General features: G+C 47.3%; 2 protein-coding genes across 4 annotated transcripts in view; one reads left to right on the top strand and one right to left on the bottom strand.

Moving 5' to 3' along the window:
* LOC135368713 (tachykinin-like peptides receptor 99D) overlaps window positions 1-16,825 on the top strand; it is a 244,829-nt gene extending 228,004 nt beyond the window's left edge. For both annotated transcript variants that reach the window (XM_064602170.1, XM_064602169.1), the window contains 2 exons: window positions 5,767-5,963; window positions 12,526-16,825. In XM_064602170.1, coding sequence (XP_064458240.1) covers window positions 5,767-5,963; window positions 12,526-12,754 — 426 coding nt within the window. In that variant the 3' untranslated portion in view covers window positions 12,755-16,825. The remainder of the gene's footprint in view (window positions 1-5,766; window positions 5,964-12,525) is intronic.
* The window catches only part of LOC135368711 (T-cell activation inhibitor, mitochondrial-like), a 284,743-nt gene that overhangs the window by 262,573 nt on the left and 3,942 nt on the right, over window positions 1-18,228 (bottom strand). Inside the window, exons 5-6 of one of the 2 annotated variants that reach the window (XM_064602167.1) lie at window positions 17,365-17,833; window positions 17,068-17,167 (exon numbers count right to left, since the gene is read on the bottom strand). In XM_064602167.1, coding sequence (XP_064458237.1) covers window positions 17,365-17,833 — 469 coding nt within the window. In that variant the 3' untranslated portion in view covers window positions 17,068-17,167. Of the gene's footprint in view, window positions 1-17,067; window positions 17,168-17,364; window positions 17,834-18,228 lie in introns of those variants that run through there. The other variant, XM_064602168.1, reaches the window with a different exon arrangement.

Below are 18,228 nucleotides of genomic sequence, written 5' to 3'. Positions count from 1 at the left end.
TCCTGCATGAGCCCCCTGTATCTTCTTTCTTCTTTTTTTGTCACATACTTTTTATTTGTAGCGGCAGGCGCCCACGTACCCGTAAACGTCTGGCTGATGACTGGGGATTTAATTTTTAATTTTTCATTTTATACGTCTCTTGCTCACTTGACGTACTCAAGGTAACAGACACACGGCAGCGGTGAATCAGCCAGTTCAGATGCCTCGCGTAAACAAATGATACCTAGCCTTACCACTTGACCACTGAATAAAAAAAAGCGTCGCTTTATTACATTTATTGTATACTATGGGGCTGTTGCAGCAAAGTTTGCACAGCGCCATTTGAGGCCCAAGCTGGCACGGATTCAAAGAGTAGGGAGTTTCGTCAGCGGGTTCTGCGTGGTGTTTCAAGCGGTATGCGTCAAAGAGAGCTACAAAGCCTGTAGGAAATCAACGGAAAACGCGGTGCGTCTTGCAAAGTGCGAACAACTCGAGACCATGTATTTGAAAGTGCCACGTCGTCTGCTAAACTACCGCCCATTGCATATTTTGGGGCGCTGACCGTCGCTGCTCATTCGCCGTCACCTGGCCCACGCAAACAGGTCTATTATTATTAAAGCCACGACTGTATAGCCCCCATCAATGTCGGCAGCAGCATAGGTCCGTCCGTAACAGCTGACAGAGAATTCATGACTGTACAGCGTACAGCGCTGCCTTCGACGACCCCTGGCGGACGTCACGGAAGGCTCCCTTCGTGTTTCGGTTCTTTCCGCGAGACGCACTCATTTGCTTACAGCGTTATGATGCTTTCGGATAGCCCCCTTACAGAGCATTCACTCCCTGTCACTTCTGTTAGCTCAACACTTCGCATACGGGAAAGAACAAACCCAACAAGCTGATCGCCTGCAAACGGGGCTCCTCTGACGATACTTTCCATTAGAACGCAATCCATCTCACTTTAGTCGCTGCGTCCCGTCTCTTCCATTTCCATCTAAAGTGAAGTGACCCATGTAGATGTTCAGACGCGTCTCGATCTTGCGAAATAAACTGTCATTTTCGGCTAACTTTCTGACGGCGATCGCGTGCAGTGACGTCCGTCTTGGCATGAGTGGGAGTCTTTGCATGGAATCGCTCTCAATGCGTTATACTGTAATGGATCATCGTTACATGGACGAAGAGGAAGAAGAAGGCTCGTTAGCTAAGGGTGTCGGGCCTACACTGTCCGTGTAGTCGCATGAGCGATATCGTCACGGAGTACTCTATAACGCAGAAAAAGTAAAAAATGGTTGAGTCTGAGTTTGAAAGGGAAAATAGCCGAAGCTCTGTGGCTTCACGTTAAGCATATGTTTATAATTTGACCGTGCACTCCCAGCAGAGGACTGCTGTTTCGCTCTACTTGGAGCTCGTCAGCCCGGCGCAGGGAAGTGACACGATCTTGGGAAAGGGAAATTCCCGAGACTGCAGTCTCGGGAATTTCCCTTTCCCTTGGAGTTTAATTTTCCTTTTCGGATGATTAGTCGCAAAACCCTCTGGAACGGTGAAGAATTTTAAGGTGTTTCGAAGGGCATAAACTCCATCGATGCCTCACAATCCCTTTAAATCCCTAAAGTTTCGATTTCCAAGTACGTTGCTCCTCAAGTACACGTACACTATCCTAACCTAACCTAACCCAATTAACTTAACGCTTGCGAACGCACGTAAACTCCGCCTCTACAAAAGAAAAAAAAAAGACGTTAGTGACCTCTGCTACTACACCAGTATCTTTCATCGCACAAAGCACAGTTAGACTGAGCACACACAGAGGGGGTGCACCTGCATTACAGGAAGCGGGTAGAGAAAATTAGGTTTCTCCACCGACGATAGATCCCACATCCCTCTCTTTCGGGTAAACTCACTTGAGCACATATTTGCCATTCGTTTAGTGCCCCGTTCCGTTCTCTATCCTTCTAATTATGGGCGACCTCTAACTAACAACGACCGAGCAATCTATGCCGCGCCAGCGCCCGAGTTCGTCAGGAAGCGCCTCCGGCAAATTGGATGCAAACACGCCCGTGTCTTTCCTCCTACAAACGTCGCTCGAAGAGAGCAAAAACGCCAAGTGCACCCCATTGTCGTCTTCCAATCGATGCGGCGTGTTAGTCGCATTTCGCAAAACTATATACGTATAAGCCCATGCGTTCTGCTCCTCGCGTGCCTTGGCCTTGCCGGGTCACTAGCAAGAGTGCTGTGCGTGCTCTCAGGTAAAATGAACGGAGGATAGGACCATGAAGAGATTGCTGAAGTTCTCGTTGGAAAATGGTTCTCACGGGTCTTGCCACGCGGGTCTCACAGTCTTGCCACATTGCATCCCACCAGCTCGAGCAGCAGAACATCTTGGCCCAATATTGGCAATGCCGGCCCAACAGACTGGTCCGATATTGGTCCAAAAGTGGTCCTATATTGGGCCAAGAATTGTGCTGCTTGGGCGGGTGCAGTTCACGCACAAAAAAAGAAAGAAGGCAAAACAGACACACCCCTAGCACGCGACCTGACGTCACTTGCATCATTTCCCTTGCTTCAAACCAGTGGGGAACGTCACCTGCTCTTGACGTCACATCTAGTTTGCCCGTCTCGCCGCCAGCGGTAGGGTCGCAGCAGTCGCTTTCTTTGGCCGTGGGTTTCAGTTAGTTCTGATAGATCAAGGAGATCGCTTCAAAGAAGCAGGGCGATTGGCTTATCATATTTTCGAAATTGTAATCGTTAACACCTTCCGGTCTACCAAAACTCGCTACTATCTGCGTTATTCTAACCAATGTTCGGCTCATACTCCGCATTGTGAATGTATTCGCGCCCAGGGATCCTTTAGAGAGGTTTTGAGGATATCTTCACGGTCCCTTTAAGAATGACTAGGAGCTAAGTCACGCGAGCAAGGTCACGAAGGTCACTAGCACAAGAAACAAAAATTAGTATGATGGAAATTATACAGAGCATCTCAACGACAACGTGCAAAGACTTTAAAAAGGACGGTGCACTCTACGTGAATAGAGCCAGCTGAAGGTTGTTGGCGTTTGTGTGTCCTAGTCTCCAATACTGCTTTCATTTTGTGCAATTAATTACTGAGGTAGGATCAAATCGCTAACCTTCAAAATATTGGTTTGTGGCGAAGAAGACGAAGGCCGCTACCCGGCCGGTCCATTTCCATTGTGGCAGAAGAAGAAAAGACGATCCTCCTGGCCAATCGCCCTGTGTGGCTAAGGGCCATTTCCTTTGTGGCTGAAGAAGAAGAAGAAGGAGAAACGACGATCGAGTCAATTCTCGAAGTTGTTCCAGCCTTAACGGTCACACGCCTCACTCATTCCACAGTGGTGACCCGAACGTGATGCAAGGGTCATCTGATGCAAGACCCCCAAACTCTGCTCCGCCCCTGCAGACAGCGTCGGTTGCGCATTTCGCAATTCAACTGCCCCCTTTTTTCCGTTCGAGGCCAGAGATATGGTTCCAGCAAGCCGAGTCACAGTTCGAGCTGGGCCACATTACATCGCAGATCATCAAGTTCCACTATGTTTTATCAGTGCTGCCTGAGGACGTCCTACTCAAAATCGCCGACATCCTAAGCACCCCTGCAGCCCTAGAACCGTACGACGTACCCAAGGCCGCCGTGATCGGCAGATCCCAAACCTCTGACCGACAACGCCTGCAAGAGATAATTTCAAGCGAGGCTTTGGGGGACCGCAAGCCTTCTGACCTTCTCCGGCACATGCAGGCAGTCCTCGGAACTGCCTCATTTGACGAGAAGCTCCTCCGCGATCTATTCTTGTCGAAGTTACCTCCTACCGTCCAACTTGCCCTCTCTGTCGCAGACACAACGAATCTAACAGCCCTGGCGTCCCGCGAGGACAAAGCCATGGAGCCGTACGCGGATTCCAGCCTTTCTACCAACCTGGCATCCGTATCAAGCAACGCTATGCACTGCCAGCCGTCGCTCGCGCAGTCCCAAAACAACTCCGACCTCTCCCCCTTGCGGGATGAGATACGCTAGTCTAACCTGGTCTAACGGACCTGCTGCATCGCTCCCTTTCCCGCGACCAACCCTCTTCCCGTCGCCCGGACCAACGCCGTGCTAGAAGCCGTTCCCCGACTCCGCCACCTTCCAGGCGTCGCCAGCTTTGCTGGTTCCATAAGCGTTTCGGCCGTCGAGCTCACAGCTGCGAATCACCCTGTAACTGGCAGGGAAACGCCGAAGGGGATTACTAGCGGCGACCCAGGATCCCCACTCTACGACTACCGCGCGTTAAACCTGGCCACTACTCCCGACCGTTACCCGCTTCCCAACATCTCTGACTTTACCGCGGGATTGTCTGGCGCTTCCATCTTCTCCAAAATGAATTTAATGATTTACCGTACAGAAATATGTAGTGGGATACACTGTTGTTACATCCGAAAGGTAAACACACACAAGAGAGGGCCGACGAACAAGGAAGGAATGACATCAAAGTAAAAAAACCGGGCATGTTGGTGTTGATCTTGCACGTTGAGAGTTGCACTTTTCCATTAGAAAGTCCTTCAACTAAGCTCAGAATCATCGAGATAAAGCTTGAACGATGTCTTCATTGTTTTTGAATGTTTGGGAGAGGCAAACATTGCTCTCAGCGCACTGCGTCGGAAAAAAAAAAGTTTTCGGCGCACGTCAAAGAACCTGAGGTATACGTTAGGATTAGGTATATAACCTTCAGTCCTACCGTGCAGCTTTATCATCATTCCTCTGTCTTACAATATACATGCAAATACGTGAACGGCAACACTCTGTACCCGCAACGAGAAGTATACTTAGTGGAAGAACGCGCTATGCGTTCGTGTAAATAAACCTTCTCCCGACTTTATATACTTTCAACCCCACTCGGTCTTCGTTCGACTTTGTCCTTTCTGTTTTGTGCGGACGGTCGACAGACGTACGTGTTTTCTTTGCAACCCATTCTCCGCGCCTTTGAAGAGCGCGAAAGCATCGCAGATTCTCACAATCAATCAGTCTCGCTGGGGACTCTTCGAAAACGGGCGAGATTTTCTTCCGCATTGCCTACTACTGAGACCACGTTGGCAACTAACGGTTAGAACCCCGATTTCTCGTACCAGAAACGCAGGGACGAAAAAAAGAAGAAAGAGACAGGTTATTTTCTCTCCATCAGAAGAGGAGATAGATGGTGGGGAGGGTGGAGTCGCGTGGAAGAGAATGGGGCCATTGTTGATGGAATGCGACTCGAAGATGTGGAAGATATTATTTCTGGCATTCTTTTTTTTTTCTCGACGTGATGATGCGTTGTAGCTTTTTTTTCTTTTCTTATTTTTTTGTATGTCGTAGGTTGGAGACGTAATTGGGCTACTTTCAGAGGTCTCGCGTGTTTTGGCAGAGATGTAATATTTTGATAGCGAGAATATCGTCGTATCTATGGTTTAATAGAGAGTTTTAGTACATGGTACGCTATCGCCTCTGCGTACGGAAGGCCTGATTGGGCCACCGTCAGCAGTTGTTACTGTTAGCAATATTTTTACTTTTTATCATCCGTTTTGCAATTTGTGTTGCTTGGAAATACCTTTTCATTCTTTGCAAACACACAAGTTCCCGTGTGCAGCTATCATATTCACTTACGCCGAGACGCCGAAGTGTACACGTTCTTTTTACCTTGTCTCCCTTGCCCATGGTGTATTAAAGCTTCATTGCTGGTTCGTGAGTCTACTTGTTCGTCTCGTCCTGTATTTTCCCTCAAACTCAGGGCAATGTTAACACCTAAAAATGTGTTATGTGTATTTCAGGTGGTGAAGATGATGATCGTGGTGGTGGCCATTTTCGCGATATGCTGGCTTCCGTACCACGTGTATTTCCTAGCGACGCACCACCACCCAGAGATCATGCACTCCGACCACATTCAGCACATCTACCTAGCCATCTACTGGTTGGCTATGTCAAACTCCATGTATAATCCTATCATCTACTGCTGGATGAATAGCAGGTGCGTATTGTATGATCACGACTTGAGACAAGTTCAAAAGACCAGGGCATGAGAACACGGTTCGGTACAGCGGTACGGGCCCAAGGAAGGTGCTTACCAAAAGAACATTTCCAAATTATCTGTGACAGTTCTGCTATGTGACCCAGGTGCCCTAGAGTCTAGAGAGAGAGGTCTAGAGGAGTCTCGAATCTAGACTACCTGTGAATTTACAAGATAGATTGCTCGTTAAAATCATTGTTTTTCGGTAGTCCTTTTTTCGAACCCATTTTGGTGCGAAATCACCATAGTTTTCATAATGCATTAATTAATATATATGAATCATAATGCATAAACATATACATAAAGCATAAACATTAATGCTGTTACGTCTTCCTAATATGTATCACTAATGTTCATATTTGTTGTTACCCACTACGTTCATTTTTGTCTAATATTGGCTATCAATGTATTTTTTATATTACGTTACGTCCATGTTAAGTTATGTATTGAGGCGCACCTATCAGAGGGCCCTACGAGTTGTGTTTGGGCACCGTGGCAAAAATAAATTAATAATAATATTATTATTAACATTATATTATAATATTTATTATATAATTATATATATTATAATATAATATTATACAATATCATTATTATGTCACGTAATGTAAGGCAGCGCAACGGTCGTTACGAGCTAACGAGTGGCGGGAACCTCAAAAAGATGGGGCACAGAAATAAAACTGGTCACAAAATTAATGTCATAGGAGGCGCAAGCGCCGCTCTCTCCTGAAATCGGAAGTGCCAAACGTAGGTATTTATCTGCACCGTAGTTTGCCGATCAGGTCACCGACTGCACAGAGATGATACCAGAGTGATACCGTTATATCATTGCCGGGCACCCTGAATGCAAAGTGCAACATAAGGATCATGAATGGCAGTGGGTGCCCTGCGCTGCAGATTAATATACACAGCCGGCGTGAGGCTTAACAGTAACGCGCAAGCACGTGGGTCACAGTTGCGTAATTTTACCCTACGAGTGTGATACTAGGTCCGAGACATAGGTCCAGGGCAGAGTTCAGATATCCGCCGCCTCACGACCAGAGCGCCGAACCGAACCGTAACCGAAACCAAAAAACGGAATTAACCGTAATTTTAGCTGGAACTGAACCGGACCTGAACCGATATAAAATCAAACAATGTCAATCTATAGAAAATCGCGCGTTTTTCGCGAGTCTTTACATTGAGGGCAGAAGTAGCCGTTTTTTTTTTTTTTTTTTTTTTCAACGCATTCACCAATCTGGACAATTCTCACGTGCAATAACGCGTACATGCAGAGCCACCTATGAGTAAAATTTCAAGTGCATAGAGCAACGCGTCTCTGAGACATTCGGCGTCGAGCAAAAAATGTCGCGTCTTGCCCCGCGTCTCATCTTGCCCCACCTTAGCCTCTACGTCGTATGAGTAACTCTACAAGAGTTAGGATAGCAGACAGGTTTTCTTATCATCTGTGCAGCAGCGTTTCGCAGGCTTATTCTGTCAATGTAAGTAAGTTCACATCCTATTTCTTTATTCTTTCATCTAGATAATATGCAAAATATTGGCACTCTTCGTTATCGGGTGTTCAACAGAAAAATGACTGCATCCGATTATATGCACGGGGCAAGACGCGACAATTTAACGTAATTTAAATTTAATATAATTCAGAAACTGATAAGTCAACTATATTAGGTGTCTTTATGCTTGTTCCTCATATCCTTTTTTTTTTTTTTGCATATTGCCTAGGATTTTCCAACAAATTTTCCTGTTTCCTAGGATATTTCCAGCAAAGCAGAAGCGCGCGCAAACGCGAGCGACCAGCGACACGTCAGACTGGCGGTGCCTCGTTTGCAAAGGGCGGTTGGGCAAAAGTGCCGGGCTCTGCGTGCTTTAATTGCACATCATGTGGACGGTGGGCTCAAGAGGGTTGTGTAGGGGCTTTACTTTGTCTGCTTGGATTGTAAAAACTAATCTGTATAGTTCATTACCATGGCGTGCCTCATCTTGCCCTAGGCGATGTCTCGTCTTGCCCCGAGGGTTGGGGCAAGATGAGACGATCCGCATTTTAGAATTTCTTGCTGCGTGTTTATTTTAGACCGGCTACGTCCGTCCTGCACTTACAGGTCAGAAGCTCTAGATAGCTGAGAATGTGCCTATGGCAAGTTATTCTTTTTGTTTTGTTTTTTTTAACACGAAAAATAAAAATTCCATGTTCAATTGCAAATTTCTGTCTCATCTTGCCCCACTTTACCCTATATCTGCCCAAATTTTGAGCATCTCAGTTCATGAAAGCCATCAGGGAATTGCCAAATTTCGAACGTCAAGAATGACGGCGCTCGAGAGCACTCAGAGTATTAGAATGTGAAAGCATTTTCTTAATAGCTTCCCACCGGTCGTTACCTGGATCTTCAACTCGGCTTATCGCTTCACATCGTCTCATTTGCAAACAAGTAAAAGTTTAAGCGAGTAAAGGGTGACCTTTTGATGAACGCGAAGCTAGACGAAAGCCTATTGGATGATTATGCACCGACCCCAAAGTCGCATAACGTGGAGGACCAATTACGGCAAGTGGAAAACAGCACTATACCTTAAGTTCAACGAAGTTTTCAATGAACAAAATGAAGCCGCGTAAGCTTCATTTCACGTTATAGCACTTTGCAGATTAGTTCAGAAATGTTTGGGAACATCGAGTGCCAGTACATATCGCGTTTTACAGCGGCAGCTGTTAACGTCTCCTTTCCCGAGATGGGGGCCAGCGTCATCCACAGAAAGAAAAGCGAACACAGTATTATAGTGACGACAACGACGGCAGGCACGAGAATGCGAACGGTAGCGCAGAGCTCGCGAGGACTCAGCTGGTCGTGCAGCCGAGGCCGCAAACGAGAGAGTGCGACGTCATGATCCCAACGTGCGTGCCGCCGAAGCTGAGGCAAAACAACATAGATGCAAAGACCCTCCAGTGCGTAACGCCGAAGCGGAGGCAAAGAGGCGTCTAAGGCAGGCGAATGCCGAAGGAGCCACGAAGGGCTTCTCAAGGCAATAGACCCCTACCCGAGAAACATCATCATGACGTTGGTAGGCAGACTGAAACCGAAACAAATCGGAAGGGGAGGGCAGGGTTGCACGAATGAGCCCTTGCTCCATATGACCGAAGGTCGTGTCCCTTTCAGGGACCACCGTAATCCCCTCAAGACCTTGTTAGCTCATAGCTTCGAGCGTAGTTCAACTCTACCAATTAGACCTCTCCCTGTTTGTAAATAAATGACGTCGTTGTGTTCGACAGCGCCACCAATTTGGTAGAGTTCTACGCTTGAAGCCACGGTCTCGAGGGGGATGGTCCTGAGAGGGACGCGACCTTCGGTCATACTGTTCTTTCAACAGGAGGCAGTGAACAAGTGCCCATTCGTGGAACCCAGACCTCCCTTTCAGATTTGTTTCGGTCTGCCTACCAACGTCATGATGGTGTTCCTCAGGTAGAGGTCTATTCAGGGAGAATCTATTTGGGTACAGTTGCTCGGTGTGCGATCGCTTGTGGTTCAAAAATGACCTCACAGCGTTGCCGTTGTCGCGCCATGCACTGCTTCGACTAGAACTGGACGGTTAAAATGGCGGCCCAATGTCGACGGTGCTGTCGTTGAAATTCGCGCTATACACAACAGTCCTGTGATTTTTTTTTTTTTTTATGCAAGTTTCGAGGTGTCCGGCACATTCGTGTCAATAAATGGGAGTAGATCTATACAAGTGAGGCGAGCCAGCCTGTATATTTCTGTGCGGCGACAAGCTGCACGGATAATTTCGACCACCTGAGGTTCTGGAAAGTTCGCTCCCTGAAGTCACTGAAATTAACATGTCTGGCGGGAGCATTGTATTCGCGTTACGTTTCCATGACAAAATTGGCGCAGAGAAGCTGGCGCATAAAGATTACGGTCCTGACAAAAACCCAGAGGCACAAAACAGGAAATCTGTCTCGTGGTTTCGCGTTTCGTCTCGCTCGTTTCCGTGACGGCGTCATCTCCAACGCATTTTCTCCGTGTATTCTCCGTAGGAGGAGAGAACATCACCAGGCGACAACGGAACGCCCACACATCCTGAACCTGACGTCGCGCATACATTTATCCGCGCGCGAATTTCAAAATTACTGGGATTCATAACGCCGCTAATAAATTATACAGGATTATACTCCTACCCAACATGCTTATCAGCTACCCAGCATGCCTATCAACCGCGTGCGAATGCACTCAAGGCGTACCTTTTACCCTTCTACGTCAGAGTTGCTCTCATGACTAAACGTGTAGGCAGGTTCTTCCTGTCCTGAACGTTCATGCAAATTTGAGAGCCGCGCTAAAGAACTACAACGTCTCCTTGGTAACGATCTTTGATTAATCTCACATGCAAATTGCAACGCGGCCGCATTGTGTATCCTCTTACCTTACAAGTAGTACGCTTTACTACAGCTCGTTCCGCCGCAATAGACCTCTACTCGAGAAACGTTATCATGATGTTGGTAGACAGACAGAAACCCAAACAAATCGGAAGGGGAGGGCTGGGTTCCACCGAAGGTCGCGTCCCTGTCAGGGACTACGTGGCTTTCGGGCGCGACCTTGCTCGCCCTAGTTCGCCCCTGCCTTCGAGCGTATAGTCCAAGTCTAACAAATTGGTGGCGCTGTCTAACAGTATGACGTCATTTATTTACGAACAGGCAGACGTCTATTACGGGTCGTAAAACCTGGAGAGTGCCTTTATGGCTGAAATTACGCACGCAGTAACCCTATCTCTCCCCCAGTGCTCGCCGATGTCTAATTTTTACGCGGACATCAATGGTGAACGGCAAGTCATTGAATAAATCACCAGAGGAGAGATCAATACCGGCGTAGGACTCGGATTCGCTCAGCGCGCTTTGCGCTCAGGCGTTACATTCAATGACGTAGGGGCGCAGGTCGTCTATAGACAATGCCGACAATTAACGTTTCATGGAAAGCTTGTCCGAATACATCAACAGGGTTTCGACGAAGTGAAAGAACACAACCGATAGCTTTCTGCTTCATTGTCGTAGTTTATGGTTAGGTCACGGTGAAGTCAGCGCTGTCGCGTGGGTAACAGTTCATAGTTTCATTTTGTCGATGCAACAACTAAAGAAGCGTTTGTAACTAGTCGCCTACTCAACAACTTACAATAATCCCGTGAGACGACGTGTAAGTACGCACGTTGTATCGCCGTAACCTCGGTCCTCCCTTCGATTTTCAATATCCTTGGCAGCGCGTGCTCAATGAACTGGCCAGGCTATATTGAGTAAAGGGCGCACGGAGAATACGACAGCTTGCCAATTCTAAATGAACATTTGATAGATTACCCGAGCGAGCATCGACGCTATTTCGATTATGCAGTTATCTGCGCCGCATGTAACAGCGCGCGCGAGGTGAATCAAAACTATTCTCAGATCCCGAGGGGACGGTGGTAGGAGATCACCTGCTCCCAAGGCATTAGGTTCCTCTCTGCCTCCCTTCGCTGCGCGCTTCGGGAAAGAACTCCCCCGCCCTCACAAAAAAGAAAAAAAAAACGCCCCTGATCAGAGCAGTAGTGCAATAGAAACTGTGCCACGGCGTGCACTACTGCAGGTGGCCCCGTAAGCTGCATTGCTCCTTCGAGCCGCAGTGAGATACCACGGTCGGCAACACTTGCGACAGTTGTATCAACATCGATTCACAAAGACGAGCTGAAATTTACAGGCCGAGACCCGCTTGCATGAGTGTTGAGGGAATTCACTGGCGTCCTCAGTGGCTCTGGTAGTGCTGCATGCACGTGCAGCGTCGAGGACTCTAGAACGTTCCCGAAGCACAACCGTAGCTGAGGACACCACTGAAGATACTCCTCAATGTTTGTCAAAGCAAATCCTGGATCAGTTTGCATGAACGTTGAGAGAATTCGTCGGCGGGGTCCTCTAGCAGGGCCGGCGAGAGGTGTGGGGCAGGCGATGATGGATCCCCGGGACCCGTGCCTCTTCTGGGGTCCACCCGACCCAAGACCTAACGGTTGCTAGCACCAGCAAGAAGACGTGAGAGTGGCGACCCGGCAGCACTCATCCGGAGTCACCCCCGGGGTCCATAATTTCTCTCGCCGGCCCTGGTCCCTACTAGTTTTGGCAGTGCTGCACGAACGGACAGCGTTGAGGACTGTGGGACGTACGCAAAGCACTACCGAAGCAGGCACCACTGAGGAACTCACGCAGCCGGGACCCTTGCATGAACGTTGACGGAATTCCTCAGTGGCGTCCTCATCTTTGGCAGTGCTTGCATAGGAGGACTGTAGCCCCTTCCCGAAGCACAACCGAGGTTACTGAGGATCACTGAGGAATCTCCTCAAATTTCGTCCAAGTGTGTTCAGGTGACCTTCAGGGTACAGCCAGTGCAAGGGAGGTTCCTGGACAGCGCGTGGACGAAAACTCTTGCTCGCTAACCCATTTGCTCCTTTCTCATACACGCCAGAATGACAGGCGCCCAACTATATATTTCACGAATACATATGAAACTACAGCTCGCTTTCGTTCCAGGTTTCGCGAAGGCTTCAAGCGGGTCTTCTGTTGCCTGGCATTCAGTGGAAGCGAGACTTCACGACTCCGGAAGCAGATGACCACGACACGATACAGTTGCTCAGAAGCGTACGCTGACACACGCGTCACCTTCAACGGATCCGCGGCCCTGTCCATGCACACGCTTACCACAGAAGTTGGTGCTCCGACGAAGGGAAAGGCTATCACACCACTAGGCTCGAATGTGTGACGGTCGCTGCCACCGCCCCGCTGCGCCAGGCTCGTGCTCCAGCAGCCACCGCACCATCACACCTAGACACACCCCCACTGACGAATGGTCGACGGAGTATAGTTGATGCAGTCTTGCAGATATTGTGGTGTCACAGCCTCCCCTGAGAGCAGTCAAACTTCTGTCTACTACAACATATATAAACAAATGCCACGGGGGGCACCGCCAGAGATTTCCCTACAACCCCTTTGTTGTATTGCGATGCCCCCCGAAATTTCTGAGATTGCCCAATGCAGCTCGGTTACCAATGCATATACCCCCCTCCGCGAGGGGTCGATTTCTGGGGAAATTACTGGGCACCGGGTAGATCTGTGGCTTCTGGCGTTCGCCTTGCAATAAACCCACTTTACTCGCATAGGATAATGTAATAATCTTCGCGTTTCTGAATCCATTGTTTACTAACGTTTACAACCATGGTGGTCCGTCCATAACAGTGGTGGAGAGAGAGAGAAGAAAAGTTACAATGGCATCGAGACCAGTCACCATCTGAGCATACACAAAACATACTTAAAGGGACTGTTGCATCCGGAAACATGTGTATGAGACCGATACGGTAACGTTCCGCACTGCTTCACAGTCTACTTGGCCAAGTTTCTCTTCCAAAAACAGCTTTTTGACGTGTTGCAAGCGTGGTTCGGTGGAGAGCTGCTAGGATACGACGCGTATGTGAAAAATTGCCATTCAAGTAAACAAGGTCATACACTTCCTTGTTCAGAAGGAAATTCAGCATTTCATTTGCTTGAACAGCCAGCCAGCACGGAAACTCCTGGTGTAAACAATGGTGCTCCTATTATGTATGAAAAGGATTGTATGCCTCTGAATGCTGTATACCCGTTGGTTACACAACAATACAGGGCACATCGTGTTCTATTATATTACACGTATAACAAGTCAGAGGAAGTGTGACTGCTGTCAGAGGAGCCCAAGCATTGGATTTTGCAACCCCCTCACGTACTAGTCGTTCTCAGGCATCACAGTTTCAATTAACCTTCATCAAGCTGCATGAAGTCTGCGGAGTGTCAGTGCCGTGAAAGCATTTCATCCATTTTTCATTACTAATTGTTCCCTTCTACAATTATGGTTTCAAACCTGGATCTGCAAACCGAGAAATCGCTCGGAAGCTGGCAGGCTTCCTCAGTTTTTTGTCGTTTACCTTGCTGACTGGGACTGGGAATGGAATGGCATCGATGTCGGCGAACACCACGTCAATGTGCCAGTGTTCAAAATTACAAACCTTCAGCGGGACCTTTCAGACAGTGCTGACACTCCGCCGTCCACAGCAATCGTTCCCCATATCGCTGGCCTTTCGAATAACGTGATCGCCTCGCATGCGGGTGTACGTCGGTGGTCAGTTTGTACAGCGTTCTTCACCCAATCGTATCCGATGCTTTGTGTCTTGGACAAAGGAGTCCTTGGTGACAAGCCTGTCTGCAACCAAACCGCATCTTTGACTGGTCATGTGGTGGACTTTGTGGCGAATAACAAAACATTTGCTAAGTGTTGTGACGAATTGTTAAAGCGTACCTACAACTTCAAGAATGTATCCAGGTCGTTCGGTTTGTGCCATTCATAGAGACTGATGAAAACAATGCCTGGATATCTCACGTTTGTTAATAGGTGTAATGCATTGAGGTGTATCCCATGTTCTTTTTAATGAAGAGCAAGGAGGTTAGCTTTCTTTAACGGCATTGACATGCTGCTTTCAGTCTGAAGAGCTCATTTCGTGAGGGACCTACATGTGGCCGTATGTTCAACAGTGTGTACATACATGTGCAGATGTGTATCTGTGAGCATATAACGTTGTATTTGAAAGTAAGTGTCCCTGCACTTTTTCTACTGTGCAGCGAACAAGTTTCGCATGCATGCACAATGAAATAAGTGGCTATGCTACTCCATATACTCAAAGGTCAAAGCTTGGTTTGTCAGATGGTACGTTTTGTTGCCGCTTCATTGTCACCCTTTCAAAATATCAATATATCGCGTTTTCTGAGAACGAATAAGTATATCTCCCACAATGCTGCAGCAGCAAAATTTAGACCACATTTTGCAACGGGTTGGAGTATCTCGCAAAAGGTAACCAGACCACCTCCTCTATTGCAATGATGACATCATGCATCCATTGCACTAAAGTAACTGCCTACTGGGTATTCACACACGTCTAGAATACGATTTGACAAAGAAGTATCAGTGCAAGGCTTCCACTACTCCCACTGGGCCTAACAAGTGATGACATGTAAAATAAAAGTTCTAATACTATCGCTGCCATGGTGTGGGGAGAGCACCCTGCTATCTCTTTTTGGCTTTACTGACTTGTGTTAGTGACACATCCTAAATTTCATCATATACCATGAACAATTGAAGAATCACGCCAGTTAAACTTCACAGCTTTGACTAAAACGAAAACTTGGGGTACTTGGTACGTAAGTCCAAATCAACAGCCAGTGCAAAAAAAAAAAAAAACAGTACAAAGAGAAACACAACAGCACAAGGCAATCAATACTGTGGCGTCTTGTTTCTCCTTGTGCTGTGTTTTTTCGCTTTGGTTGTTGACTTTGGTTGACTTTTGGTTGACTTTTTGGTTGTTGAGCTTTGATGTTGAATTTTGTTTCGTGAAATACACCGAGCAAAGTCAAATGGCCCCACCTCATGTTCATTGTTGTACGATGCCTGAATCACCAGTCCTTCTTGGCCTAAGTGATGTACCCTTCCCCTGATGGCAATCATGTGATAAGTTTGTTGATGTTGCTTATTATAACACTGTGTCGTCTGCTGCGAAATGTGCTTGACACCCAACCAGAGTCGTAAGAAAAAAAAAAGTAGCTGGTGACATTCCTCTTTTTTTTTCTTTTGCGTAAGTTTCCCTTAAGGAAGGAAGGACACGTTTGTACTGACACAGCTTCGTACCTGCTCCACTCAAGGTCTTTGTGCAATACGATTCGCTCACCAAAACATGATGTGCTACCAGTAGCATTAATTCGATTTCAAGAGATCACAGTTGCTTCTTGGTGCTTGAACTCAAAATCAACTCAATCAATCAATTGATGCTGTGCTCCTTCCTGAAGCCAAGCTAAATAGTGCGATGTTCTGGACCTTCGGTGGCACATAGACCATACAAGAGCATGAATAAAGCTGTCTAGACATGGGCACAATATCTATTTCTAGGACATGAATCAACATATCAATTCATGGCATCTTGAATGGCATTGTGGGAAATGAGAAGTGTGCGTGGAAAAGCAAAAGAGGCGTTGTGTGTGTTGACTGAGCAAAACGTGACTGCGAAGAAACGAAATAAGGTTGAGTGATAAGAGCGAAGGAGACACTTATCTACCTTTTCGTTGCAGTTCTTTGCTTTTAATTTTTTTTTTTTTTCAGTTCTAGTTTGAGATGTTATGGTGAAAAGCAATATACAGTCGCCGGCCGATTTTTCGGACTCGGCGGGGGATCGTGCAAAAAGTCTGAAGAATCGAGCAGTCCAAAAAATTCAAAAGCCACCATTATTAAGCACCAGCAGGCCGGAAAAAGTTGTCGATGCTTTCTTGGCAGGCAAGCCTTCCATCTTCGCCTGATAACAAATTTCGTCGCTGCATACGGACGAAAACACCGCAATCGCTTTCCATTAGTTCCAAGTTTGACAGCTGCGCTGGCAGACGACAAGTCATCGATATCCCAAACACGTGCAGGAACATACTCCTGGCAACATTAGGCACCACCATTCCGCAAGTTGGCTTCACCTAAAGCACGTGCGCTTTAGGTGAAGCCCGCTTTACGGCGCACGACTCTCGGCTGGACAGCACGTGCTGGGCCTTCTTATACATAAACTCTATGGGGCCCCTGGCTGTTCCGCGAACGCATCCGAATAACCGAGCATGTCCGAAAAATCGGTCAGCAACTGTACCTTGAAGAAACGTTGAGACAATATCAGCCTACTGAGATATTAAGTGAGCACTGATTGTATAGCACCCCTGTGCAACATTTGTTGATTCATACGAATAAAAACCTACATGAATAAAAATGTGTGGTACTTGTGGTCTACACCTGAAGTTGTCTGATTCAGAACACTTGTTTGGCTCTTGTGGTGGTCTCAATTTCACAAAGAAGCTCTTGCAAACGTATACCCATATCCAGGGGGATCTCTGCTTCAAAGTCAGGAACGTTTCCGCTTTAGTCTAAGGGCAACACACTAAATAAAGGTGGTGCCTCCCATTTTTTATTCCCCTTCGTAGTGTCCTGCTAGGCATTAACGCTCCACCTACAGTGATTTACCACAACTTGCCTTTTACTTTACTAAGACCCGCTTTATTTTGGCAACAGCCCCTCCAAAGACTACACCTGAAAGGCTTGAAAGACAATGGCTTGTACATCTGGCTTGTAAACCTGGATTAACAAATGACAATCTGAACAAATCCGGGTGTTTCATGGACCTTTGCAGATAAATAAACAAAAATGTAGGACCATTAATCATGATTGTCAAAAGTGATTCAAACGCGTAAAAACACATCTGCAACAGTCGTTAGACTTATATAATTCAAGTATCTAATCTCCACGAAAAAGGAACCACATATATTACGAACCTAAGGCTGATCCTCCGTGCTTGATTTTTCGTTTTTCCAATCCCACGGAATGCAAACTATTCCATCCTGCAAGACAGAGTAGTAATGAGACACGTGAAGATGGCAACCCTGTAACAGCGGCCACCAGCGGTCGGCATCGGCCAACAGCCTTCCACAGCACTGGACCACCAACTCTGGCGTGACACTGTCGTCCCGAGAGAGCCCAGAGAGTCCGAGCTTCCAGCGACAACGGTCCAGGAGTCCCACTTCAGCACGGCGGAAGCCTACATGCCGTGCTCGCCGCTGTGTTGCTTCTTCAATATTGTCCAAGAGGAACTTGAGCAGGATGCGAGGCGGACAGGACGCAGGGGTGAGGAACTGCCCCGTGGGGGACAACATCAGGGGTCCCGCTTCGCACTCCACTCCCAGCTTGTAAGAGCTCAGGTCGCGCGGTAGGTTTGTGAAGGATCCACCGTGTTCCCACTTGTATCTGCAGTGAACGTGAATGCCTGTACAATTATCAGCGATTATTAGTGTCCCCCACCTAGGCCCTCTGAGGGTTTCATATGTATAGAATTTTTTGTCTTAGTGATTGTTTATGTGGGGGTCACTTAGGAAAGTTCATTCAACATTTTTGCATGACAGTTTGTTGGACGATCTAATTAACTAATTAACCGGGTGTTTGCCTCTGGCTCCTCCATCTCATGTATAGAATTTACGTCTTAGTGATAGTTTATGTGGGGGTCGCTTAGGAAAGTGCAGTTAACGTTTTTGCATGACAGTTTGGTGCACGATGTAATTAACTAATTAACCGGATGTTCCCCCCTTCTGACTCCTCCATCTCTATTATTCCCAGTTAAGATGTATCGTGGGTACAATAAAATA

The sequence above is a fragment of the Ornithodoros turicata genome, chromosome 9 (assembly GCF_037126465.1).
Source record: "Ornithodoros turicata isolate Travis chromosome 9, ASM3712646v1, whole genome shotgun sequence".
Lineage (NCBI taxonomy): Eukaryota > Metazoa > Arthropoda > Arachnida > Ixodida > Argasidae > Ornithodoros > Ornithodoros turicata.
The sequence above is the reverse complement of the archived record's forward strand: the minus strand, read 5'-3'. Positions and strand labels throughout refer to the sequence as shown.